General features: G+C 36.3%; 1 protein-coding gene across 1 annotated transcript; it reads right to left on the reverse strand.

The window, feature by feature from the left end:
- Positions 1–120: 120 nt before the first annotated feature.
- Positions 121–27977, reverse strand: LOC309674294 (protein FRA10AC1 homolog). Its single transcript, XM_082486309.1, has 14 exons — positions 27781–27977; positions 23322–23398; positions 21222–21314; positions 21093–21138; positions 19142–19218; positions 18379–18462; positions 17838–17922; positions 12003–12048; positions 7355–7468; positions 6301–6343; positions 4682–4806; positions 4028–4066; positions 2622–2706; positions 121–2143 (listed from the first exon to the last, which is right to left on the reverse strand). Exons 1-14 carry the CDS (start codon positions 27811–27813, stop codon positions 2101–2103), a joined length of 990 nt encoding a protein of 329 aa, XP_082342435.1. The 5' UTR covers positions 27814–27977; the 3' UTR covers positions 121–2100.

Genomic DNA, 27977 nt, shown 5'->3' on the forward strand with positions numbered 1-27977 from the left:
TCAGGTCTCACGGAGCCGGCTCCTCCTGCAGATGAAGGAAGGAAAGCGGCTAGTACATTCTGCACAGATCTGAGTATTCACTGGAACCAGGTCCAAATCTAAGAGGAGATGGATGTCAAATGCAATTCCTGCAACAAACAACTCTGACATGCAGATGCAACCTGCCACTTTTCTTCCCCCTTTAAAGAAAGCAGACCCATACTTTTTTTCCTCTGAAGGGCCCTCAGCATACATAGAGAAGGGAGAATGACTGAGTGATTTTCCATAGTATATATCTTTCTAAGAATGCTCTGAGAAGACAGATAATGTGTACAGCTATCACCCAAAATTAAAGGAATCCACCAAAAAAATCCCACTTAATACATCCTTATTTATAAATGGGCCAAATATTTCATGCAAACTTAATTCCGACATAAAACCAAGCCTCATGTATTATTTTCTGTATTAAATGCAGATACTAAAGCAAGCTATTTCAAGGCTGTTTAACAATGTAATTTTATTCAAACTGTATTAAATGATGTGTTTAGCATGTATACTGTACCACTTCATAACCATAACTTTGAAGACCCAAAAAGGAGTCAGTTATCCAGAACACATAATACACAAAACTTGAAGCAACAAATATAGCAACACATTCGACAAAAGCCCCTTTGGGCAAGTTGCATACGCGTAAGCAGATTGCAGCAGATTGGATTTGACTCTCAACCAAGCTTGCAAGATGACAGAGAATTAACCTTTAAATCCACCTTCTTACCTAAAGAAGCCTTCATTCAAGGCTACATTTATTTCTTACTCAAGGACACCCTAAATACGTCCTTGTACTGTCATCTATTATGTAAGTACAAACTGTTTAAAATGTAATTATGTTAAGTAATACTTGTAAATACAGTTTTCAACTTATTCATGAGTTCATGTAAAATGTTCATAAATACACTGCAACCATCTCTGCTGTTACATTTTCAACATCAAATACTTATTATAAATACTTTCTATAAATATATCTACAGTGGGAAGTACTTATCAAAAATATATTTTATACAACATTAACTTTCCTCAAATTAACATGAACATTTAATTAAAAAGAAGTTTGTCCTTTATATCCAAGTAATTTTCATCTGACAAAGAAAACAGCCACCGTAACTATTAGTTTGCTTATTAGACTTACTTTGGTAATATAAAATAAAGAATGTTTAAAGTTGTGTTGCAATTTGAAGAGGAAGATGAATCCAGTCAGTTTCTCAAGTAATATACGTTCTTTACTTGTATATTTAGGACTACACTTTAAAGAAGGATTAACTCTCAATCAACGTTAAGGAGCTCAGAAACCATAGATAACATACAAGTCACATGTACATCTCCAGTAGAAAGCCACACACTTTATTTTTTCCATCAAAAATTTCACCAATCAATCAGATTTTTCTAAGTGGAATTACCAGTCGCATCATATTATAGCTAAAATTTAAAACAAACTCACAATGAACTAAACTTTTCTAAGGAGCAGGGGAGACATTTCAGATATGGTTTACTTAATTCAAGCAAAATACGTATTTGATAAAAACTGAACTTCTACAATAGCATTTAGAAATACCTACAGAGACTAATATCTGAATATTAAAGTCTACATGACCAATAAATTTAAGGCTATTAACTCCTGTTTAATAAATTAGAAATACAAATATATTAAAGTGTATGGCTTTAAACTAATAACAGAATCTTCCAAAATGCCCCCTTACCAAAAACTGACTATAACTGAAGTTTGGGAAAAAATAAAAAGCAACCAGTTTCCTTGATGTAATGTCAATAAACTATATTCTTGTTTGTTTACATCCTTCCTACTTCTAAGTTTGGGTGCCATATATCTTTTGCACTGAACTGAAAAAATTATTTCTCTTATTTCATGAGTATACAGCCTACCACAAGAAAAAGAAAGGTTTTAGACCTGAAGCCTTTTACAAAGATAATCTACTGAGATGGTCCATATGAGTGACTGTTGAAAAGGTATGCTGGTAGAAAAGGTCTCTGGTCCCTAATTATGACTGGATTTCCAGACTTTCGTCTTGATGATACATGAAGAAAATCAGCATACATCAATTTCAAGTGTCAGAGAAACAAGTCTTGAAAATACTCATCAAACTCCTCCTCCCTGTAAAAACAAAAAAAACAAACCCCAACAAAAACAGTCAAAGAAAGTTCTGCTTTGGATCCATACCTCTGTACCTAGCAGATAATCTTTGTATGAAAAAGATTCAGCAAACTTCTGATTAGAATTTGTAGCTGATATAGACCATTTTGACTTATTCCATGCAGTCCAATACTCTTCACATTTCCCCTTCTGCGCACCAGTGAGTTGACTGTGAGGACTTACCTCCAAGACAGTTAACAGTACAGTAGGGGGTAAGATAGCAGTGGCACGGTAGTGGCTTGACAAAGGTTTCTCCTCCAGTGTTGTGTATGTCTCCTCTTTAAAGAAACATACTTAGGTTCACTACATGGAAGGAGTTCTGACATAATTTTAAGTGTCTGAATACTCACTAAAACACTGAGGAAAAAACCTCTGCCTTTTCAGTTCCGAATGGACACAGTATGTTTAATTAGCTACAAGTTCATTAGATCATACTAACCGTGATTTTTCATCTGGTTCTTGTAGAGGACCTTTCCAAAAGTCAGCATCTGAAGGACCATCTTGTGCGTCGCTGTTATCTGAATCTGTTAAAAAATTTAAAGTGCTTATGAAATAAATTTGAAAAGATTTTTTTTTTTTTTAATTTAGATGGTATAATGCTAGGAGCAATGTTTAATTGTAACGATGAGAATAAAAAGAACACTTTACTTTGCAAAAAGTAAAAATTAAAACATTTCATAATGTTATTCAATACAGCATCAAAAAGACTCTTAGATAACTAATATTTTGGCCAACCACAACAACAATCATGTCAAAACACTGATCTTCCCACGACAGCAGCATAACACTTTGTTCCTAAAATTAAGGGTCTATAATCACATACCCAGAATTACAAGACAGTTTCAACTCATGATATTAAATGAATCAATTACTTTACTTCTACTTGAATGACACCTTTTATCAACTGTAACTCATCAGTGAAATTGTCAGAAAACATGGATTACTGCATAACTGTTTTGTGTAAGTATACAGAAGGAGTGAAAAACCAAAATAATCCTCCTTATCAGAAATATACCTAAAACCCCCTTATCTTCCAATAGAGCTTTCCTGACAAAACAGAGACTTGGGGCGTGGGCTGAGTCATAAGTAAAACGCTTCAGGTCTTCCTGTATCTAACTGGGAAAACACAGGTGCTAAAAACGTATAGCACAGCAGAGCATTCAGTAGAAACTCAATCCCTTCTAGAAAGTCTGCAGCAAGAACTGGCATGACCAGGAGATGGAGCTTGTTTCATCAAAAAAGAAACTGGGGACCGGAATTCCTGAGATACAGAGACAAGCTGTGCCTGCGGAGTTACTGGGACTACAAGTGCATCCACCCGCAAGAAGTAGGTCTCAGGTACTACAGGTGGCAGCTGGAAAATACTTTAGTTAAAGTCTAGGATTTCTTTAAAATCTATTAATTTTGTGAGTAGAGTACATATTATTATCATTCCTTGAAAGGAAATGTAGTAATTATTATATTGGAAAAGTACTTTCTTTACACAGCACACTTTTGCATACCTGGACCCAGGCAGTTAACAAAGTACCTATTTTTGCACCCTCTACTCTTCTCTGGAACAACCTGACCTCTCATTTTTCTGATTATTTCCATTCTGTTATCTGCCCACATTTTTATTCCTTACTTAAACTTAAAAGATTTTCTTCTTAAAATTCCCAGCAATTTTTCTCAAATAATTTGCAAGTCATTATTTCGACCCTTCATATCTCTGCTTGTTTTCACATGGCATTCTTATTATCTTATAAAATGTTAAAACTGTCAGCAAATAAACCAGTAACAAATGACCATGAAATAATACAACTTATTACAAAAATATAAAATGCAGAAGATATTAAAAAACTTTACCTTTATCAGAACTATCTGAATCTTCTGAAGAAACCTGATCTGGAAAGAAACACCATGTAAAAAACAGTAAGCTTATCTTGCTTTTATCTGAGATCTTAAACTGTTTACAAGGATGTTTCTATCACAATATATTACACATAAACATGTGCACATGCACGCACAGACAATATATTCAAAGAAAGCAAGCAAACACTGAAGTAAAAAGATTTTTTTTGCATGAGTTCAAAGGTCATCAGTTTGAGCTCAAATACATTATCCTGAGATCTGTGGTGTAAAAAGGTCATCTATCATTTCCAAAAGGCGTTCAACCCCAAGGCGTCAAGGAATTAAATACTTCACAACCCTTTCTGATATGCAACGTCCAATTCTTGGACAAATTTTCCTTGCAACGCATATTTTTCAAAAGGCTCTCCCTCTCTGTAAAATATAAGAAATTTATCTTTTCTTCTACAAATTTGTCTTTTTTGTGCACCTAGGAAATTTTACCTAAGAAATTTATCTTTTTTGTCCACCTGTGTTACACAGTCAAGAAGTTACATATTTGTATTTATACATAATATATCTTTATCTATATATAAGTAGCTATAGCAAAAGTAAGATTCAACTAACATATTTGAGTATTTTAAAAATTGAACTTCTAAAATTTAAATTTACCTTTATGGGTGGTTTTTTTGGACTTCTTTTTTTCTGAGCAAGATAATTTTGTCTTCTTAATTTTTGGCTCTTTAGAGTTTGTTACAGCTGTGCCCCTTTTCTTGCATGCTTTGACTTCTTTCCTCCTTTAAAAAAATGGACGTACACCTTCTGTTATATGTACTCCTCAAGCAACAGTAAATCTTAAGTAGTTAATTCAGTCAAACAGTTGCCATTTTTTCTGAAACCTATCACTAGTTAAACTGAAAAAAATTGATTTAGTTAAAATGAAAAGTGCTATAGAAACACTGGAGCTCTATAGATAAGACAAAGAAAAAGTCAGAAAATGCTAAAACCGCTAAAATGACACTGATGCAGGCATCAAAAACAGTGAATTGACAATCAAAGATTAAATACAGAAAATAATTGGGTAATATGTCACGTTCGTCTTTATACTGAAATTTTATTTTTTCTTTTAGCAAACAATTTTGTATATATGTAATGAGGAAAACACTGTTAATACAGGTTTTTAAATACATTTTCATATTTGATAGTGACAAAACCTGAGGTAGAAGAATCTCAAACCTAAGAACCTGCTGCAGACCAACAACCCATGTATTTTATTTTCAGCATTACTTATGTAGGCTTATTGTATGACCATGGGCTAACTTTTTCCTGCTTCTTTGCACAAAGAAGTCACTAAAATTGTTTCAAAGTAAGTATTACTCTGCAGTTGACAAAAAGTTTGACCATCCTTATTCCAAATTCAAGTGGTTTTACAATTTTAGTTCCAAAAAGCAGCAAAACAAAACCAACTAATCTCAGCTAGTTAATCCTCCTTCTTACTGTGTGCCTACAGTACTTTAATGAAACTGAATATGAATTAACTTTTAAAATGGACAAATTATCTTGAATATATCTATCTAGATGAACCTTTGATTTGTGTTACTTTAAAAAAGAAATCCTTATTTCCTAGATCAAACGTTTCCCTTTCATATGCTTTTCAGAGAATTGTATGGCTTAATTGCTGAGCTGTACAACTAAGTTAATGCCACATCAAGATTCAGAATATAAAAAAACCTGAGCATCAATAGCTGTGGTATTCAGTAAGATTATAGATAACAATAAAAAACAAATCAAAGCTTAATGCACCTATCTTATAGGTTCAAATTAACTATTTTTCTCTCCTATTAATAAGCGATTCTCAAAAAAGAACAAATACTCAAATCTAAAATTTCAAAGCACAGTCACTTGACTCACACATAAACCCACTATTTTTTAGGAAAGCGAAAAGCATTCCAGCTCTTAAACAAAGCAAAAGAGAAAATTAAAAAGACAGTGTTTTGCATAAAGTTTCAGAAAAGAAAAAAAATCACTGGGCTGAAATTAAGCCAAGGAAACTTTTGTGGGGGTGGGGATGGGATTCTTCCGGTTTGAGGGGTTTTTTACTTTCATTAGCACAACAATATCTACCTCTCAACAGTGTCAAGCTAGTGACTTTATAAGAACTCCAGAACAGAATCTATTTCAGCATAAATGAAGTTCACAATCATCTATCTGAAATTGTCCCCCTATTCGGTGTTCATCATAACTGTAATCTGTCAATATTCAGCCCCCATATTTTCAAAACATTTCATTACCGGTGATGAAAGTTTAGTTTGGAGGAGCACTCTGGACATAGTCCTGAAAAAGAGAGAATGAGAATGTTAAACCGACGTATCTGATACACATAATTAACAAAACTTATCAATACATATATAAAACTAGATAAAACACTAGCTTCCAGTTTCAGTAGTCTTTCTTTCAAAACAAAAGTTACAGTGTAACTGCAGCCAGGGTTCAGAAAAATACCATGTTACAAGTCTTCAGCACAAACCCCAATTTTACTAAACCTGGAGAAAGATCACAGGTTTAGCACTGGCAACTCTTCATAAAAAGTATCAGTGCTTATCACATACAGATATCCCATTTTATGGAGCTCTGTGGACAGATCAAATTGTTCTACGATTATACTAAAGACCCGTAAGTCTCTTAGAGCTTTGCCAGTGCTGCCACATGGAGTGTCTTGCGCACAAAAGAAAAAAACACCATTAGCCTGTTTTACACAAAGTAAGTGTGTAAACTGTTGTAAGTTTAATTAACTGATGAACATATCAAAATGTCCACCATATCGAATAAGAAAACCCCACTCAAGAGACAAGACTGGAAAAAGAAGTGATTTAATTAAAGTTGGAATTTTTGGAAGAAAACATAAGTATTAAAAATAAAATTAGTAGAGCTGAAGGTGTACAAGAAGTTGTCTGGTCCAAAACTGTAAAGACTCCTAAGCCACCTAAATGATAAAGCAATGACAATGACAAAACCGTCTTTGCATTGCTGTATTGCCCATTAAAAGCAGACATCCTTGTATACAAAACAGCTTATAATCAGTTACTCCAATTTTATGACACTATCAATTATACAGCATGAAGTACTCAACCTGCAACAACTTTGTCATATGTAATGATAACAGCTGTTCTCTCTAAATCAAGACCATCACACTACCAGTAATTAATTTAACAAAATTATCTCCTATTCAGCATTTTCCATTTTGCATGAACTAATATAATTATCATTGGTTCTCACTCCATATCTTTAGAAGCATAAGATATTTGCCCTCTTTTAAGTGTACATACTCTCGAAGGGCTGACTTACTCAATTTCACAAGTGCATTCCTCTTTTCACCATGCTCAACGTAACCAAAATTCACCTCCCAGCTCTTCAGGCCTTCTTTCTCATCACAGTGCTTATTTCCACAGGAAAACTGACCTTTAAAGAGGTCAAAAACAGCAAACCATGGTTCAAGGATTAACAAGTGTAGGCTTGGGGTTGTTATGTCCAGTTTTGCTCAGTTTTTGGTTTTTGTTTTCCATTTCTTTGAAATAGAAAAGACCGAATCTAAAAGTAACATCTAGATTAAGGAAATAACAGATAACAACAAAGCAATCAATCATACTTGTCTAATATTGCACATTTGCAAAGAAAGAACATAACTTGAACTGCTTTTTACAATGCATAGATGAAGGCATATGTTATGAAATAATAAGCCTAATAGTGAACTCTGAAGAAAGGAATGTCACTAGGATACATTATTCTACACCTGAAATGATTGCTTACTTAACAGAGACTGATGGACCAGGAGGTGCAATTCAGACATTCATCTTTAATGACATCAAATTATTCAAAGTATCATGTATATACAAAATTAATTATTACCTAACTAGTTTACCTGATATACTGGGCATAAAATTTGTATTCTAATGACTTTCCATAAACACTTTTCATTTAAGAAAAGGAAATCCAATTCTATGAGAAACTATATGGCAGCTCTAAAAGCTTCCTTGGGTTTATTATGTTAAAACACAACACTGCTTTTAAAACAATTTGCACATAATCAATGTTGTTTACACCACTGGGTTCCCAATATTGCAGTAATAAAGATACATATATTCCCTTTGCAGAAGACTGATTTGTATGCAGAGCTGGCGGTAAGGATGTGTATTAACAGGCTTGCAAGCAGGACTATTGGTGAACGATTAACCTCAGAACATTCTCCTTAAGCTGCTAACTAATGGATTGGCAGTGTCCTCAGATACTGCAGTTCTGCAATGTAAAACCACTTGCAATGCTAACGTTTGAACCAAAAAAAAAAAAAAAAATATCCCAGGACTCCCATTAAAAAAAAAAGAGCTTCAAATTATTAACCATTAAATAAGTTTAACCCTAGGTAAGGTATGGCTATCAGTAACCTGGGTCATCGGGAATAATTTATATAAAGAAGTAAAAATCTACAAGGAAAAATTTATACTATATAAAACTTTTTGGAAATTAATGAGGCTCTGTTTGCTTCACTTCTTCTGAAAAAAAATCCAAACAGGTAAAGAGAGACACATCAGTTTTATTTATTTTTAGCTGCTCTTTACAGTATGCAAAATCCATTTTGGATATTCTACATTTTGGATGTGAAAACTGGATGTGTTCATAAGAATACAGTTGGAACAATATCTTCAGATTGCTAAAGCAAGCAATGAATTCTTAGGTACAACAGAACTTGTCTGTAAACCACCATAATTCTGTGCCCTTACACATTTACTTGCGTTTATGATCATCCAAATATTTGAAATCATGGTGTTTTTTTTTTTCAGTAGATCCCTGCTCCATGCCATACACGTGTATAAACAGCCAGGCTTTCACACTGCAATCTCTACAACACGCATTCAAACCTTGACTAGAATACAGAATTCCACTCTTTCTGAAGGCTTTTTCAGTAGTATTTATCACTCCAGTATATTTGAATGTCATAAAAGCATCAAAAAACATGTTTTTTCAAAGTAAGAGATCATTATAATCCCCATCGTGTAATATGGAGAACCCAAATCAAAGGGAACTATGGACCAGATTATTCAGTACTTGAAACATGACTTTTCCCACACTGAGATGTCCAAGAAAGGAAGACACAGAAACCAGTGTGCCGAGTGGACAGTTACCTATTTAATCAGCAAGAAAAATGTATGTCCAAAATTCCATTTCCATCTGAAGTTTTGGCACCTTGCTAAGAACTGCAGGGAAGTTATTGCCTTCATGTTCAGAGTTATAACTCCTATAAGCGGGCTGTTAAATCTGTGCTTTCAAAAACCATTAGCACCTTCTGGTTCTTGCAGAAGAGGAGAATAGGTGGAAAATATAAGTACTACAAGCTAAATGAAGCACTGAAAATTAAATATACTAGGGAAATTTAGAGAATCAAGACTGATTTTAATGCATTTTGATCTGAACTCAGATGTACCAGACTGGTACAGGGATACATGGTGCACTATCCAGGTTTTGATACTCTGCCTATTTTCCTTGGAGGAAATTACTGAGAAAAAATAAATCGAATCAGGTTTGGAAGAAAATTTGTTTGAATGAGGTAAAGCATATTATATGTATATTTATACGTATATAAAATAGGCTAAGAAAGACACTACTATGCTAAAAGTGAAACGTTAGTTCAATGAAATAGTGAAAAAATGGAGAGTAGATCAATTTGCAGGTATTAAACCCTGTTTTGCCAAATAATATGTCTGGTTTGAGTATTTTACTGCTTAATCTACAAATACAAGTAAGTAGAAAACAGCAAATACAACCACACATTCAGCTTTGCTCTTTCTGTATATTGCTGAAAAAGTCCTATTTCACCTCTACCCAATGAACCTGTTACTTATTTTCTTACAGAAAACTTCTACCACTATCGCCTTTTGCCTAAAATACCTTTTATTTTAAAATTTTATGCCATACCTTACTATTCATGCTTTGAAAGTAGCGAAAAAGTACTTGGGAAGACATGTCAAATATATTTTTTAAATAGCTTAAAAGCTTTTCATTTTAAGGATTCATTTTCAGACCAACTAACTCACGTGCCTACTATTCACTGACTTACAAAATTTAAAGTAGGGTTTCTACCTTAACTTAAGATTTTAATTAAGAAAATGCCCATTCCGCAGAATGATTTATTGAAGCTGGCAATGTATTGCACCATTAACCACCATTAAGGTTACATTTTAAACTTAAGGAGATACAACAGTCACCTCCAATATGACCTCCTTTCAAACCACCTATGGCAAAAGATTGGAGTGGGAAAGAAAAGAAAAGAAAAGAAAAGAAAAGAAAGAAATAATCTGGCATTTACAATTAGTAATACAAGTGATACCTCTCCTTTCGCTCATCCTAATCCTTTTTCTTCATGACTTTACAAAGACAGACATTGAAAACAAAGCAACCAAATGCAAATAATCCATTTCTACGCTCCCTTCTTAACATACATAGTACAGTCCACCAGCAGTGGTTCTCATCACCATTATTATCGTCACAGCTAAAATAAGCTCACGCTCTCTTTTTTTTAATGCGAATTATCAGACAAGAAGGCATTAATGCTTTATTACATTCAATTAAAGAAATATATGACTGATTCACCCTTAAAAATAGCAAAAGAAAGGCATTAAAGATTCGCGCCTTTTTTTAAGTGAGCATTTGAAACGGCACTTGAAAAGAGCGTCTAATGCACAAGATAAGGTTGAATTCTTGCGCCCCTTAGTGGTGAAAGATACTATTTCTCAACTCCTATGTTCCAATTATACACTTTCCGTTAAGATTTAATTAAAAAGCTTAAAACATGCAATTGTGCATTTTCTCCCACATTTTAAAATACATAGTACCAGATATTAAAAGTACAATGCAGCTTTAAATTCTTTTTCCCCATGAAGACATAATTGTTCATAAATTACTCATTTCTCATTTAATTTTAATTATCTTTTTAAAGCATTCTATAAAGCATATAACTATATCAAATGTAATTATCTGTAATATAATCTGTAGTGCTAAATGCAACATATGACTACAACCACCCTCAGGAGCTTTAATCTTTATAGCTTAAAAAACCCCACCATTAAATTTTACACCTCCTCCTGTAAAATACGACATAATTTTTTTTTAAAAGTGTTTTTATAACTTCTTGTAATGTATTATAATAAATAGAGCTATTTACAGAAGTATTCTGATCAACAGTATTGCTCCATGCAATTTTCTTGCATGTGCATGCATGACTTCTGAAAACCGTACATGTGTGTGAAGATCCACCCACGGGAACAGCACTACATTTACATCATTTTCTTGCTTGTTCAGCTACTTGAAAAAGTCCATGTGCCTAGGCCGTGCAATGGGAACCACTGTGCAAAGTCCCAATAACACATCGGTAAGAACTCACACGCAGCAGCAGTCAGAATAAGCTACTGATTTAGAAACAGGATTGGGAGACATGACAGACATTCCCACTGATTCCCACTGAAGCTTCCAAAACCAATTTAGCCTAAAACAGACATCACACATGGAACTTTTTAATTAAAAAGTTAACGTTTTGCAAAACAGCATTGGAGAAACTATTAAGAAAATTATTTCCTGAGGAAAAGTATTGAAAGACTTCAATTAAAGGTATCAAAGACTAATGAGGTCTACCGAACTGGAGAAAAGCAGCTAAAAAACATATCTGTGAAATTCTACATTATCAAATGCATTATGTTGGTGTTCATTACAAATCTGACGTTGTTAAAATAAAACATATGTTCTCTTAATTTTAATATATGCAGATCAGTGTGCACCCTAGAGCTATGTGGCATAAACCAGCAAGTTACAAGTTAGGTCAATTTATTGTCCATTATTATCTGATAAACTTACAGGTATTGCCAAATACTGTCTAACAAAACTATGTTAAAAAGCAGCAAGAAAAGCATTAAGGAGAAACATAATATAAAATGAAAGACAGCATTACCTTTGCCTGAAATTACTTCTTTCTCATGTCGCCATCTAAATCCAAACTGTTAAGATGAAAACTAAAATTAAGTTGTGAATAGTCAACATATTCAGTAATGTAAAGACTAATTTCAGTTGATTGATGTCCTGCATGTGGTTCATCTATTCCATTCTGGTTAGTAAAATTTAATTTCTTTCTCTGTTAATTAAAAATATATCCCTGCCTCTGCTTGCCAGAAGGATTCCAATGTACACGTGCAATTCAAATTCCAGTAAATGCTCTTCGGGACTGAACAGCAACTTTCTAAAAGGCTTCATAGCAAGCAGAAGAACAAACAGGAAATTACGATAGACTGACTTTACTAGATACTTCATTGCAATTTTGTCCACACTGAAAACAGAGAAGACCACTGGAATACTGAAAAGTCATATTAGCACCTATCAGTGGATCACCTCTTACACCCTAAAAACAAAAACCAAGAAAACCAACAACTAAGTTGTATTTCTCTTTACATTGCCTAGAAACTTCACATGTAGATAATTCATCTATTATTTTTGTTTTCCAGTAGAATCTGCTTCATCGTCTCAAAATGGCACGTAGCCTAGTGAAAAGATTGAAGATGGAAGGGAGTAAGAACAGCCTGGGAAAAATAATTCTATTTCCACTAACAAGTAGAAAGAGGGGATAAAACTCAGAGGCATACAACTTCTCCAAAAAGGGCTATCTTGTATTTTCATTTAAAATCTGTGAACAGAGGATGACAAGATAAAATTGCTGCTCTGTAAGCAAAGCACAGAAGACTCTGAACTTCATGTTAAAAGATGAGGAGGGAAGAGGGGCAAGAAGGGTTACAAAATCAAAGAGGTACAAAAAGGGCTGCAAAGCCCATCTTTGGCACCTGAGTTCCAAAGCATCGTTTGGACTATGAACCTTCTCTTGATGCACTCATAGACTAAACTCACACAAATGTGCATTTTGTAGAGGCAGCAGCATAAATTCTGTAATATACTGGCTTGATTTGCAATATTTTTAATTTAATTTTAAACACTGTACAGAATTAAAGACTACACACACAGAGCGATAGATAACTCTAATGTTGATTTTTTTAATAAACCACAGTAATTACTTATCTGAAGGGCAATAGCATGGTGTTCTCATGCATGAAGTGGTATGTGGTTCAAAGTACATCAGAATAAACCAGGGAAACAAAAGTTTTGGCTTATAAGAATGTACCATACTCTCATATAAATGCTCTGCACCTTAATAACAAAGCTGAAAAAACTGAGCAGAAAGACATCAGTAGCCAAATATTTTGTTGGCACTGATTTTCCCCAAGTCAATATATTACATCGAAGAAAACTAAAAATTTGTACACTAACAAAATATTTGCCTCTTAAAATCAGTCCACTAATTTTCTAATTGGTGGTCTAACATAATGTTTTCACACCTACTGTTTTCACTGGTAAAAAAATCACAGGAGAAGATCAGGTTCTGCTGTCATACTGGGTGTGATGACAGTTTGCTAAGGCTGGATCAGGTTGTGCTTGGCCTACTCTGCAAATTTGCAGCGTGGTCTAAGGTACCATTATACCACTCGAGCTTCAGCGAAACAAAAAATAATCAGTTGTCAAAACCAAGAACAGTTCAGTGACAACAGAAGGTAAAATACATCTGTATATGTAGAATTCATGATGGAAAATAGTTGATCCAAAGAGTGATGGTAATTGTTTTTGCTCTTTTAAAGGATATTTGCTGTTTTACAGGGTATTCTAATTCTGAAAAGCTGATGATGCAATTAAAAAACACTGTGAGTTTACAATTAAATATCAACAGTATTTTGTCACCAATTTTGCACATGTGTGCTGCTGGCAATAAAGAGTAAAAAACAATTCGACCTTATCTGCATATTTGTTTTTTTCATAGTCACCAATCACCAAGTTATCCATGCTCACTTTTGGTACTGAAGTAGACTTTAATACAAATTTTCCCTCATAGTCCGAACTTGACTCAATAAGACAGAAATCAGATTATATACTTATAGAGTATTTCTGCAATGATATTATGAAAAATAAGCAAAACAAAAGAAAGGAGGGAGCCCGAACCCCCTTAGCACATCTAGGACAAAAGTTGTCCCCATCCATACTCATTTTTGGCAATCATTCTTCCACCAAGTAGTGGAAAATGACAGAGAGTGACCAAGGCTAAAAAGAAATAATAAAATAGAAAGTAAATACAATTGAATTCCTCTAAGCTAAAATATCAGGAACAGATTAAACTATATAGAAAAATTAAAGATTTGGGTAGGTTCTTGAATCTACAATACAGCCTGCAATATTAAGGAATGCAAAAGCATCATCATCAGACAGCATTTATTCTGCCTCATCTTCTTTGCTAAATGAGTTCCACAAGACCCTAAATGAGCTACTTCTAGAAGGCAGACCAAGACCAAGCAGAACAACTCCAAAACAGGTGCTTTACCAGAGTAACAAATGGCTAACTTAGTAAGAATTGATAGTTTTAAAAACATGAAAGATAATATCCATAAACAATAACATTCCCAAATTAAATATGGACTGCTTGTGTAGCCGTTAGGCTGCAGCAACGACTAACATGTCCACAGTCACCTCTTTCAGGAAAAAAGAAATGTATGAATTTAAACAACACTGCAGAAAAATACCATAGATATTTCATATATCTTTTATATATAAAAGATATATTTTATATATTTTTATTTTCGCAGGAAAGCCTCCATGCTGAAAAACAATGATGAAAGCAAACATATCAACATTACCAAGACAAGTTGGCCTAGAAATCTGAAAATGATCTGGAAATAAAAACAAAAGAATAAGTGTATTCTGTTTAATAACCAGGTGTCAGATGGATTTCATTTCTTAGCAAATAGGAGACATTTCCAATCTGTTAAGCTACAAAACAAAGCAGAAACAGCAAATAAGAACCTTTCTAGGAAAACAAAGACAACAAAGAGAAGCAAACATTTCCAGTCCAATGCATACTAAAGTAAAACTTACATGCAGAGCACTCTCCCTTACTGCATTGCAAAACTGACAATAGAACTAAACTATCTGACAATACAGATGATCATTTATCAGCCTCAAAGCTTGCAGACAAGATGCACTGAAGGTTCAAAGACAACCTAGACCTAAAAAATTCTGATCTAGGGAAAATATAAGGAGTAACAGACCCATCACAAGCAAGAGCTGTCAGAGCATACTTTTCCAGTGTCTCTCGGAAGACTCACACCAGAGGGTCACCTTGGCATTTCTCATTAAAAGAAAAGGAAAAGATTCTATGTCCTAACTACACAAAGTGGGATTGTGGGTCACAGGGTCCCATTTGCCTGCAGTGCCAGCAGCCAAGGTGAGTGCAGGTGTGCAAGCGAGTGTGTGAGCAGCAGTTCTGAAGACCAAGCTAGACTAGCCCATCAGCTAGATGAAGCGGTCTGGGAGCAAGGAGGGTGAGTAGGTCTCCACCAGCCAGCTCTGGGTGTGACAGCATCTGTGTTTCTCTAAGGATGAGAGCACAGGGGAGTCTGCTATGGGACCAGGGGAGTCCCAGCCATCTCTGTGTGCGTGTATGCATATATGCAGGTGCATATGTTGACTTAAGCAGGCTGAACCAGCAAGTGGAGTGGGGTCACACATCTTGGGGCCTCTTACTCTTTTCTTTTGAGCTTCGGTCTTTGACAAGGTGCTCTACTTACTTTTCAGACCTCAAGAGAGTCCCTCCCATGAAACTGGTCCTTACCATTATCCAGTACTTAGGAAAACAGTGCTTTTTCTCAGAAGAAAAGTTTTAAATGAGATCTGAGCTACAATTCCTACGCAGAGGACTTTACAAAAATTAGCTGGCTAGAAGATTTTCGCTAGTAGCAAAACAATTACAGTTGTGAAAATACAAATGAGTATGTATGTGCAAGTCTCAATCTATGCAAAAATTATATATTAAAAACATCACAGAAAACTGATCTCTAACTTTACTTTGACACCACCTAGCATGATATAGAATCACAGAATCACAGAACAGCCCAGGTTAGAAGGGACCTCGAAAGATCATCTGTTCCAACCCTTCATGGGAAAGGGAGCCTAGATGAGATTATCCACCACCCTGTGCAATCACATCTTGCAAACATCCAGTGATGGGGACTGTGCCACATCACTGGGGAGGTCGTTCCAGTGAATGAATGTTCTCACTGTAAAAAATTTGTTTCTTCTGTCAAGACGAAGCATCATCATATGAAGCATCAACAACTATCACATGAAAGGCTGGCCAGCTGAGAAGCTTGTTACGCACCCTGCACCTCTCAGCACCAGCACTGCAAAACAGAAGGCACAAGGGTCTAAAGATATCCAGCTTCCAGCTTCTGGAAATGCAAAAAAAGAATCAAGGCAGAAAAAATCTAAAAGCTCAGACTGCATTCCATTGGCATGAATGGCATCAGCAGCCTACTTCCAAGAAAAATACCTGCTTTGACATCTCTCTGTACCAAACATGGGCATGGATAAATCAATAATTGAGAAAAATCTCATTTTTTATATTTTTCTAAGAATTTCTAGGAAAGGACTCTTACATGGTCAGAACATATTTGAGAACAAAAAGCATAACCTAATATAAGAGAACAAATTACATGGTACAGCAGAGTTATGCTGACATGGCAATTCCAAAAATATAGGTAATGACTTATGAGCATCAATAGGAATTCAGAGTGACCTCAAAGTTAGGACAGCCACATTTGAAGTCTGACAGGAAAACACTGTTCACACAACACACTCACACACAAAAAGGAAACTGGGGCAGAACAGTTTCCCACAGAAGACAGAAAACATATGGAAACTTGGCACAGTAGCAAAGAAACAAAATCTGTAAGCATGCTCAAGGGAAAATCAGTTGGGGGGCAGAGATTGAGGGATATGAAACAGTTATAGGAAAATAAAATCAAATTTACCCAAAAAAAAGAAGGGAAGACATGTTCAGCATTTTACTTTTTGTTAATTTTCATTTAATTTTTGCATTTTTCTGTTCTGATTTTCCTTAGAAGGCTGTCTTCTTTTCTGCCTAATGTTAAGTCCAGTCCTTGCAAATGTTTAGCAGTGAATGTAATTTAAAATACTATAAATAGTCTCACAGAACTTTATATAGACAATGTTTGCACGGCTGGGTTTTTACTACGTGCTAATAAAACTAAGACGCATCTGAGTTCAGCAACACTCTTCGCAAAATCACAATAGAAAATTCACCTATTTTTTTTGACTAAGAGGTTGGTCAGTCAAAAACTTGGAAACAACAAAAGCTGTTCCAGTTAAGAAGAAAAACTGGTGCTGGAATCAGGTGGTTTCTCTTAAGAAATTCTATTTATTTACAAGGAACATACAAATCCTGTTTCCATAAACAGAAAAGAACAACCAGCAAAAGACGCTGCTTTAGAACAGACATTTCCAAAATTGCTTCTGCCAGCATTCAAGTACAAGACTGTTATTTTTTTTAACAGTAACATTCCCAGGGTTTTTTTAGGCTTCATCTAGTGCTTCTCTCCAGGCAAACCTCTCTAGCCTTCCCTCCTTAACCTCTTTCCATTTTCTGCTTTTCTTACACACAATGTACCTCTTCATACAACACCATCTGACAGAAATGCTCGTGTTCCCACAGAAGCACATTTTTGGGGTAGTGACAATGCTTGGATTCAAACTTCTGCCGCTTATTAAATAACTTGGCAAGTTCTCACAACTCTCTTTCTAGGGAAGGGGTATTAACATTCTGGTTTCACAACATACCCACTATCATAAGGCAATTTTTAAAAAAGGACATACCAAGATGATTTGCAATAATGAGACATACCTTATTCTCTTTGTATCTACTGAGATCTGCTATACAGTATTCCTTGAACAATTTATCATAATACTTCTTTGCAAGCCTCTTCTCCCTATAACAAAAGGTATTATTTTTATTCAATATAGAACATTATACAATTCATTTTATACTGTAATGTCATTAGCAAGGCAAAGATGTTATTTTGTCCAAAAAACGCACGTTGCAGAGCTAGAAATGCAACAGAAATACACTCCTTGAGCTAAGGGGTAATTTCAATAAAACTGGAAAAATACATCTAAAATATATCTACAGCACAAATAAAACTTTATTTTTTCAAACTAGGGTTCCATCAAAGTTCCTAGAACAGTCATTTGGATCTCAAAGAATGCACAAATATTTCTGAGTTCTTTCTGTCATCAATTCATTTTGCCACTGAGCAATATTATGAATGCATTAAAGATCAAAGAATGATCACTAAGTATGCACAGTAATTATTAATTAGTAGGGGACACCACAAATTTAGCACAAGTGATCTAAAAATAACATGGTCTATAATAGTTGCAGGTACCAATTCATGTCTGCTTCATCATCTTCGTTCCACAGGAATCTATGATTTTCTCTAATAACGTCAAGATCCGTCTTGTCATTTGCTCTATAAAAGGACACATTTTTTTTTAGCACAATGTAACATTAAAATGAAAAGTCAGTCAAAAAATAATTAGGTAAACATCAGTGTTTCACAGTTGTGATCTCCACCTCACCACATAAAGGAATATCTTGCTATGGAATAAAACTATCAAAAAATGTATTCCCTGGCATACCTTTTCCGAAATGAAAAATTCACAGTGGAAAATAGCCACTGTAGATGACTTGATCCTGTCTGAAAATACTTTTTGTACCTTTTCTTGAAGACAGTAATGTTAGAAGGCAGTTAAGATAGCTCTAAAGAAGGTATAATTATTCTGGACAATGGATAGCAATTTTGCACATTTCAGAAGTATTTCAGATTGTTATTTTGAAGGTACTGCCAGATATTTCTCAATGTACCCTCAATTAATGCTCACCTGTCATCTTTCCTTTTACATAACAAAACAAGAATAATTCTGTTCATGGTAAGTTCTTATATAGAATAATGGTGCAAAATGAAACAAGGCAACTCTGTGTTTTGGATATTTACAATGACTGTAGTTACTATTTGTGACCAAAAGAATTAGCAATTTGATACATAACCACATCCCCCTCTCGCCCCAAAGCTATAATATATATTTAACAGCTTCATGTAATATGGGAGCTTTCAGGGCGTGAGGGGAAAAATTGCTAATGGTTCTTACCCAGAACGTCGGAAATCCTCTATTTTGCCACCGTAGTATAAAATGTAGTCCTTCACAAACTTTTTATGTCTTTCATACTGAATAAAGCAATTAAGGATTGTTTCAGAACTTATTTTACCATAGTTTAAAACTAAAAAAATAATAAAAACTTTTAATATACAGAAAGAACTGTTTTTCTCAAAAACAGTTCAGTAATTTCCAGAAAGGAATTAAATAGCAATTTTTACTTAATAGCCTCTCATAAAAGCTACTTTCCAAATAAAGGAATTCAAGGCAATTTCATCTTTAAAAGCTCATTAATGCCAGACCTTTTTAAAATTGTATTCCTTTATCAAAGATGCTCTGTATACATATACATAGAAACTGGGCTCATTTTTTCAGCTGTAATTTAGGCAAAGGCTTCTTAGTACTGTGTTTTTGTTTAAAACAGGCTTGTATTTTTGTATTATGAAAAATAGTATGGCTACTAAAATGCAACAATTTATTACATTTTACCATCAACATACAAATAAAAGTTATCTGCTTTAGTCTGGAGATGAAAATCACAGAAAAATATGTAATGCTTGGGCCTCAGAGACATTCTTTGAAACACATTTTGTACCATAACTTGAGTCAAAATATGTAATTACTTATTCAGAAAATCAGCATCTTAACAAATAAAAACATATATATATATATATGGCTACTTAAAAATATTTTCAATTAACTCGTCTGGTGTTTCTGAAGCAGCAAATTAGGAAATACATTATCTCCTGGTACAAATCCTGGCAACTACTGCATCAGTGTGAATAATTTGTATCAACCTACTATTTTGACATGCTTTAGAATTTTATTGAGAAAAAATTTTATTTCCCAAAGGTCCCCCAAAAGTTAATCTAACCTCAGTATGTGTCTTGTCTTTTCTTTCCACCACAAACAGAAGTAACAGAGAAGCAAGCCCAGAAGGTTTATCTGGCACAATTACACATACTTAACAAAACATACTATTTTGTGCTGCCATTTGAGTTACTAGACGTTAAAATTGCATAACAGTAAGTATTTTAAATAGGAACTATTCAAAAACATTAGCAAAACCTCATAAAAGTCTCTACACAAGGAGTTTTGTGGTCACTCCGGAATATACAGGCTTTTCTGTAGCTAATGACAGTCTACAATGTCAGTGGGACTGATTACAATATGTCGCCTTTACAAGCATATGAGAGTTCATGTAGTGCATGGCCAAATTCTAAGCAGGTTAGAAGTTACCTTCTGTTTACTGGAGTTTACAGATTTAAGTAAGTCTTTCCATATTTAATTAGTCTTTACTTTCCTTTTTATTAACTGTTACTGCTGAAGAACAGCAGTAACATTTAAACAAACAAGGAACTAATGGGTTTTTCAGATGCACTCAGTCAAAACATGTTATGACTGCCACAGGTGAAAACTAAATAAAAGAAAGGTTGTAATCTAAATAAGGTAATAGTTATGAAAATAGTTGCAAACCATGCATGAAATATGATTAAGAGATTTAAAAAAACCCACACTAAAATAAAACTGCACATGATATTGAACAGGCTTACATTACAGCATCTGTAGAAGACATTACTGGAAATAAGGCTGTTTTGAATAGACTTTTGCATGAACTAATGCATTCTTAAATTTCCAGTAGAAATGTATTTGTCCACAGATAATAGCAGTCTTATATAGAATAAAATAAGTCTAAATAAAATTCACCATATAATAATTTTGTCCCAAACAGGACAAATGAGCATACAGGAAGAATTTGGAAATGCCTCTGAGTAGAAGCATTCTCAGAGACATCTGAGCAACAAAAAGATGCTAATTTGAAGAACGACTCAGTATTTGGTGCTGTGCTGTCAACTCCTGTGATAACAGAAATCCCAATATTTCACCATAATGGATAATCTATACCCCATCTTCAAAATTGAAGAAAAATGGAATAGAAGGATACGGCATCCATCGCTATCAAGTGAAATCTTCTTTTTCTTGCTTCTTCCCTGTTAATAACAAATACGTTTGAGTGAAAGCTATCTTTACATTAAGGGAAAAAAGCCTCACAAAAGCAATAGATAAAAGATACCTATCCCATTCTTCAGCTGCGAATTGTCTGTGAACCACACTGCCTTGTTTTGCTTTTTGGAACGGCTTTATCAGAAGGTCATCTTCCTTTATGCTAAAGGTGGGGGGGAAAGGAAAAAAAGTTAGTCAAGAACTTTTCATAAGCAATAAAATTTCCACATGCCAAACTTTGCACTAACTTGAGTAACAAAAACTGTTATATTGCTAGTTTCTACATTAATAAAACCAAACTTCAGAACCAACATCAGCTTAGACTTTACTTCATTTGCAGAACAGCATTGGAAAGGCATTTGCTTATACTTAGCATTTAAAGAAAATTGCTTAAACCAGCAATTTGTAACATTTATTTTTATCAATATTATCACTACAGTACCACAATGAAAAAAAAAACCTGAATTCCTCAGTTTCACGCTGCATTTAAAGCCCTCTATAAATCTCAGCTACACAGCCACAGGAAGGACAGTATGGTCACTGAATAAGAGTGACTTCTAGTAACCCTATACCATCCTTTCATGCTAATGTCTCAACACTTCATTAAACAGATCTGCCTCTCAGTGTAATCACAAGGATCGCTAATTTAAAACTTAAGTACTGTGTTGTGAACCACACTTGTCAGTGGGTAACTAAAAATACTTTCAGAATTCAACAAAGTAATAAAATGTTAAATATAAAGTGATGCACTTTAGGTAGTAAAAGGTATATTTAGTTAGTTTCATTCCTCAATAGAGGTGAAGAAAAGATTTTTCCATAATTATCAGCTGGCAGAAAGAATGGAAGTGAGAAACCTGTAGAAAGCAAGCCAGGGAATTTATATTTCAAGTTATGGAATATAGGACTCTCGAAACTAAGGGTATCATTTGCTCAAAAGGATCTATAGGTACAAAATTCCCATAAGGAGACTCCATAAAATAGCAATATGGAAAAAACTTAAGACTACTATTTTCCTTAAAGTGAAAATAAATATCATCATAGAGCAAGAAAAGGATATGCATATATACAGTGAACCCACATAAGAGCCCTACTAGGAATCAGCAGCAGTGTGCCAGAACAAGAGTAATGATGGTATTTTTGAAGGGCTCCTGATGGTTAGTTAACATTCCACCTAGAAAGTGGAATGGTATAATGTGTAATGGCCTTTTAAAGAAAATAAAAACTGAACAAAACCAGTCACTGTTTTAATGGAGAACAGCTATATTTATAAAATAAATGGAACAGCACAATGCCTGCTATTATTCCAATGATTAAAACATGATTTTTTCCCCCCAGAATGCAGTCAGACACTACAAAACCCATTCTTTCAATTTTACTACAAAGGAAAACATACAAGAGTCCTAGGAAAGCTTCCAGAAAGCCTTCTTAATTTAAGTCCAATAACAGAGCAAGGGAGAGACAGGAAAAGGTAAGAAAAATACATGCATAATGTAGGCAAAATGTTCAGTACAGTGCACAAAGTGTCGAAGGACTATGGTGCCAAAGCAAAATAAATATGTCCATAAATAAAAGTCTTAATAATATAATGAGATCAGACTACAAAATTCAAGGTCACTAATTGTGCGAACCACTGAAAGAACTGTCAAAGGTGATCTCAAATGGCAGATATGTAGTTACATTTCAAGGACCAAGTACAACACAATTCACCAGTTTCCAGGTTCCTTCACAAATTAAATAATAAACAAGTAGCATCAGTTCTTTGCTTCCTTCAAGCAGGTGTTTTATATCTACAAAGCCTGCTGCCACTTGGCCTTTTTTGCATTGCTCTCTTAGCAGTTCCACGTGTCCTGATGGATCACAGGGAAGTGAAGAGCACAGCCAAACCCCAGCAGTTGATACTAATGCTCGGAAAAATTAAACACTCTGCTCCGGGAACTGGGGGGCATAGAGGCACCAGATGGACATGGCAGAACGATCTTAATCAGCTGCCCCTGAGAGATGACATGCTTTGGCAAGCTTGACATGAAGAGATGCAGAAATCAAAGCAATTGATTTTTCAAAAACCATTTCAACACCAGACTTTACATACCACAGCATAATCTTCTATACATAGTAACAGGCCATTTGCACAAAATACACATTGCAAAGTGTTAATTCTGTACTACATTACCTTTTAACCTTTTGCACAGACTTCTCTCCATTCTCCTCATCACTAAAATCAGAATCATAGCCTCCATGGCCATGTGCCTGAAAATAATAATAACAGTCAATATACCTGCTAATGTAATATGGACATAGCATAACTAGAAATCAGTACTGTCCATCATGCATAAATAAAAGAAAGACAGAGAGCAAGCAAGCAAGTCTAAACCAAATCAAATTCAACAGACAATGCAGAGTATATTCCAAATAACAAAGGACAAAGAAAGACATCGTCAGTCTGTCAAAAGATAACTTTATAAATTATATGCAGATGTCCTATATTTAATCTTCACAGAACCAAAGTATGATAAACATCTTTGGTCTTTACTTTCAAACAATCTCCCTTATGTAAGAAAAAGGCGAGTATTTTCCCCAGGAGCTACTCTTTCAGAGGGCTGGAGGACAGCAATTGATGTGCTCACATTATAAACAAAGATGAGAACAAAAGTTTATTGGGCTTTGGTACAGCATTTTAGATCACTAGATCTTACATTGGTAGTTGGAAAGCTGATTGACATGATAACTAAAATACAAAATAACCATATGCCTGAAAAAACGTACCATCTAAACAGCACAACATTCCTACCATGAAATGAAATCTCTTTTTCCACACACTATGGGACTACAATGTCAAACTAATGCATACAAGAAAATTAAAATATACCAGATCTTAATGCCATCAAACGATCACGCACTGACTGATGCCCAGATCCATCACCTCCATTTTTCAAGGCACAGTTACATGTCCAATTCTTTCAGCAGAAGTAATGGCTTAAGTAGATCCCATCTCCTCTCCCTCACTCCTACTCTGGTACCTTCCTTCCAGTTGCTCAGTTACTGTTGTGAAACTACACATGAAGCAGATCAAACAACTCACCCAAGCTACAAAGGACCTATCCAAAAAAAGATTATTTTAATCCAGATAAGTTTCCTGACAGTCATCCAGAACCCCCCAACCAGCTACACCAGCCAGCTGGAAGGGTAGCACAGGAAGAGAACAGCCAGAAATGGGAACTGTATAAACCAGCACTGACACCAAAAAAGGATTTACACAACTGGAACATTTACACAACTGAACTAAAACCAAGAGGGATGGTTATTACACAGCTGCATGGAGAAAGGGTTGACACATGCTTCCTAAGTGTCTTGGCAATTCAGACTGTGTATGAGAAAAGGAACTGGGTTAGAAAACCAGTGTATTTGATTCAGCATTGCCGATTCCTAGGTCACCTACAATCATATTCCTTCTCAGACAAAAACCTGAGAAAAACAAAATCTGCGAAAAAGACACATCTCTTAGGGATGATTTTGATGAGGTACCTCCTCTGGATGCTAATGCCTCCCAGAAATGCCATGCTGGAGAGTCAACCGTATCCTCTACTGACATCAACAACTGATCTGCATCATGCAGGATACGTAAAACACTATCTTCTCACACTGGTGGTGAAGGATGGATCTGTCAGATTTTTTAAAATAATTTTTATTAATAATAATAAACTATACCTTTTTTCCTTGCTTTCATACTGTAATGTTGCTTCCACTCTTGAACTCTTCTGAAGAAGACATAGCACTCATATACATATATATTTGAACAAAAGCAAATCAGAACTTTCCAATTTGCCTTTATGTCTTCTGTTTCCCAGGAGACACAAAAATTATCAGTTACCAAAAACCAGTGCAGTAGACATCTGCAGTGTCTGGTGTAAGTGAGCCTCATGAACTGGCAAAACAGCAGCAATGGTGTGAAGTTTTCCCAGCACAGTCCCACGATAATCCACAGTTCAGATACAGGTCTCCTGGTTGGCATGGTTCTAATAGCAAGCCTGTCACTACTTTTATTAAGCTTATGTGGTCTTTAAAAACACTGAATACATTGTGTGTACAGCAAATATATTTATGCTTGACCTCTAAATTTTAAAAATATCATGGTAATCTAGGAATGTTTTAAACGGCAGAAGTAATGCTTCCCAGATGAACACTGAGAACTTCCCTCACACTCGAAAGGGAAGAAAGTCCAAGCCAACACAATGCGCATGAAAGTCAACATGAGACAGATGAAGTATAAAAACACACAAGAAGAAAAAAGCTCGAATAAAAGGAGATTGCCCTTGGATGTTGGGCCCCAGGAAAGAAGTAGACATACTTGGTAACCAGCTCCCAACTGATCACAGGAATTAATCAAATAATTAAAAAAAAAAAAAAAGATTCAAGAAAAGCTGTTTCCACAGAGTCTGCGAGGCTCTCAGAAGCTGATGATTGCCTTTTGGAAAGCTGTGACTGTGAACGTAAGGGCAGGCATGGCTAAGGAGTAGGTCCTGAGAGGCTGCTCTTCCAACAGGAAAACTCTTCACAGCTTCAGCCATCCCTCTGAATCACTACAATCACCCAAACGTAAACTCAGGGTGAAAAAGAAAACAACCCTCAACTGCTGTCCTGATACTTCTAGGTCACTCCTTCTTCACAGGCAAGAGCAGGATGGACACGTACTGTACCGAAGTTGGGTTTGACATCAGCAGCTCCAGCAGTGCAGGACAGCACTCTTGGAGATCAGGACTCAGCAATTACTGACCTGATACCTCTGGATGACACTGAGATAACCTGACTTTTAGGTAAAACGTAAAATCCATCAAATAATCTTACCCATAAATGAATCTTTCTGATTTGGAAGGACAGTGTAAACACACACCTGCTTAATGTTGTGAAATTTCAAGACCGATTTTCCCCTTCTACACAATAAAAGCCAAACAACAATCCCAGATAAGGAAAATGTATTTAATATTTAACTGTAGTAAAAGAGGGGCAGATAACAGAGCTTTTTGCCCAAGCCAGCAGATTTTAAAAGAGGCATATGTAGACATGGGCATGCAAAATTGTCAAGAAAATTAAAAAAGCCCAGCTATTTTCACAATTTGATAAACCCTTTAACATAATCTTTGCTTTGATGGATTGTGTCAGAAACTTAAAATGCTTTTAGTAAATTAGTAAGGTAAATACCAAACATTTTATTGAAACATGAACCTGAAAGTTACATAACTTAGAGTACAGTCTGTTTTGTCTGTTGCACCAACCTTAAACTTTTTTTTTCCCAAACAACAAAACAAACTGAAACCACAAAACTAGGAACAAGTACCAATATGCTTTGGGATACATTTAATCACTGACGTTCAGTAATCCAAACATCTTGGATTAATTAATAGTGAAGCAACTGGAGACAGAACCGAGCCCACTAACTTAGGGCTCCTAAAAAACAGCAACGTAAACACAGGATGCAACTGATGGCAGACAGAGGAGATGTCAACTGTTGGTGTCGATACCGGACACTGAGGACTCCCCAGCACTACACTGACAGGAGGTATTTGCATCCAGAAAAGACACCTGCTTTAACCGGGGTAGACACACACTAGTGAAACGGACACATCACAGAACCGTTCACCTTGACTCCTGATCACAACATGCAGTTAAAGAGAAAAAGACAGTTAAAACCAAAAAAAGGCAAAATCTACACACAAAATCCCAACTCATGGCTCCTGACCTCAGCCCTAATCTTAGCCCCCTCAGGAGCGTCCATCCTGTCCTTCCCTTTATCTGCCCAGCACACAGGTCTGTGCTCACAGCTCAGGGCCCGGAGATGGCCCAGGACAGACGCCAGTGCTCACTGCGGTACAAACAGACCGCTCTGGGAGGGCCTGAAGGGGCCATGGGGTCTAGAATGGGGCTTGAGGAGCCATCTGGGAAAAAGGGTGCCAGGCAAGGGGCCATCATGCTTCTCTGCAAAACGCTCTTCCCACCTTGATGTTGTCTGTGAGGCTTTGTAACCTCCACTTGGGAGAAAAAAAAAAACGGGATTCAGCACCATTACCTTCAAACCTACTCCTCCTTGTAAAACCAATTACGAGTAGTATTTGCATATGCTGCATAGTGAACACCCCTAACAAAGAGAAAAAGACACCCACAAGTAACTGCCCCTTTATTAAAGCTCTAAAACTATGAAAGGAGAAGCAGGACTAAAAGGTAGGTAACACAGCAGACCGCGACAGTGAGGATTACAGCTTTGTGGGGCTCCACGCAGAAAAAACACACGAAAACCGGCCCGTGTGGGTTCGACACGACTTCCGAAGCCGTTCCCGGACCCCGAGAACAGCCCGGCCCTGCCCCGGCCTACCGCGGGACCGGAGCCCGCCAGACCCCTCCCGCCGCCACCAGAGCAGCCCTGGGGCGGCCACGGGACACAGGCCGCGGCCCCCCGGCTGCCCGTCCGCCGCAGGGGATGGTCGGCCCGGCCTCTTCTCCCACAGGCACGGCCTGGCCCCTCCGCCGGCCCCACCGCCGCCGCCATGGAGGCCGCGGCCTCCGCCGAGGCCTGTCCGCTCCTGCCTCCCTCCCTCCCTCCCTCCCTTCCTCCCTTCCTCCCTCCCGGCCCCACTCACGGCCGCGGAGAGGCGTAGCTGGTTGGGCACCATGACGGCGGCTCTCTGTCTGTCTGTCTGGGGACGCAGGCGAGGGCCGCCTCAGCCGCCCGGTCCTGCTCGCCGGTCGCGGCGCTGCTCCGCGGGCCCCTCCCGGAAACCGGGAGCAGAGGCGGAGCGGGGCCGCGCCAGGGGCTGCCTCTCTCCGCCGCTGGCGG

Source organism: Vanellus vanellus (assembly GCF_965231255.1).
Source record: "Vanellus vanellus genome assembly, chromosome: 7".
Classification (NCBI taxonomy): domain Eukaryota; kingdom Metazoa; phylum Chordata; class Aves; order Charadriiformes; family Charadriidae; genus Vanellus; species Vanellus vanellus.

Excerpts from the sequence above, each read along its gene's own strand:
- LOC309674294 (XM_082486309.1), bottom strand. The coding sequence starts at position 27,813 with ATGGTGCCCAACCAGCTACGCCTCTCCGCGGCC. Across the intron at positions 21,139-21,221 it reads GCAGCTGAAGAATGGGATAG|GGAAGAAGCAAGAAAAAGAA; the intron begins GTATCTTTTATC and ends TGTTATTAACAG. Across the intron at positions 6,344-7,354 it reads GAATGCACTTGTGAAATTGA|GACTATGTCCAGAGTGCTCC; the intron begins GTAAGTCAGCCC and ends TCTCTTTTTCAG.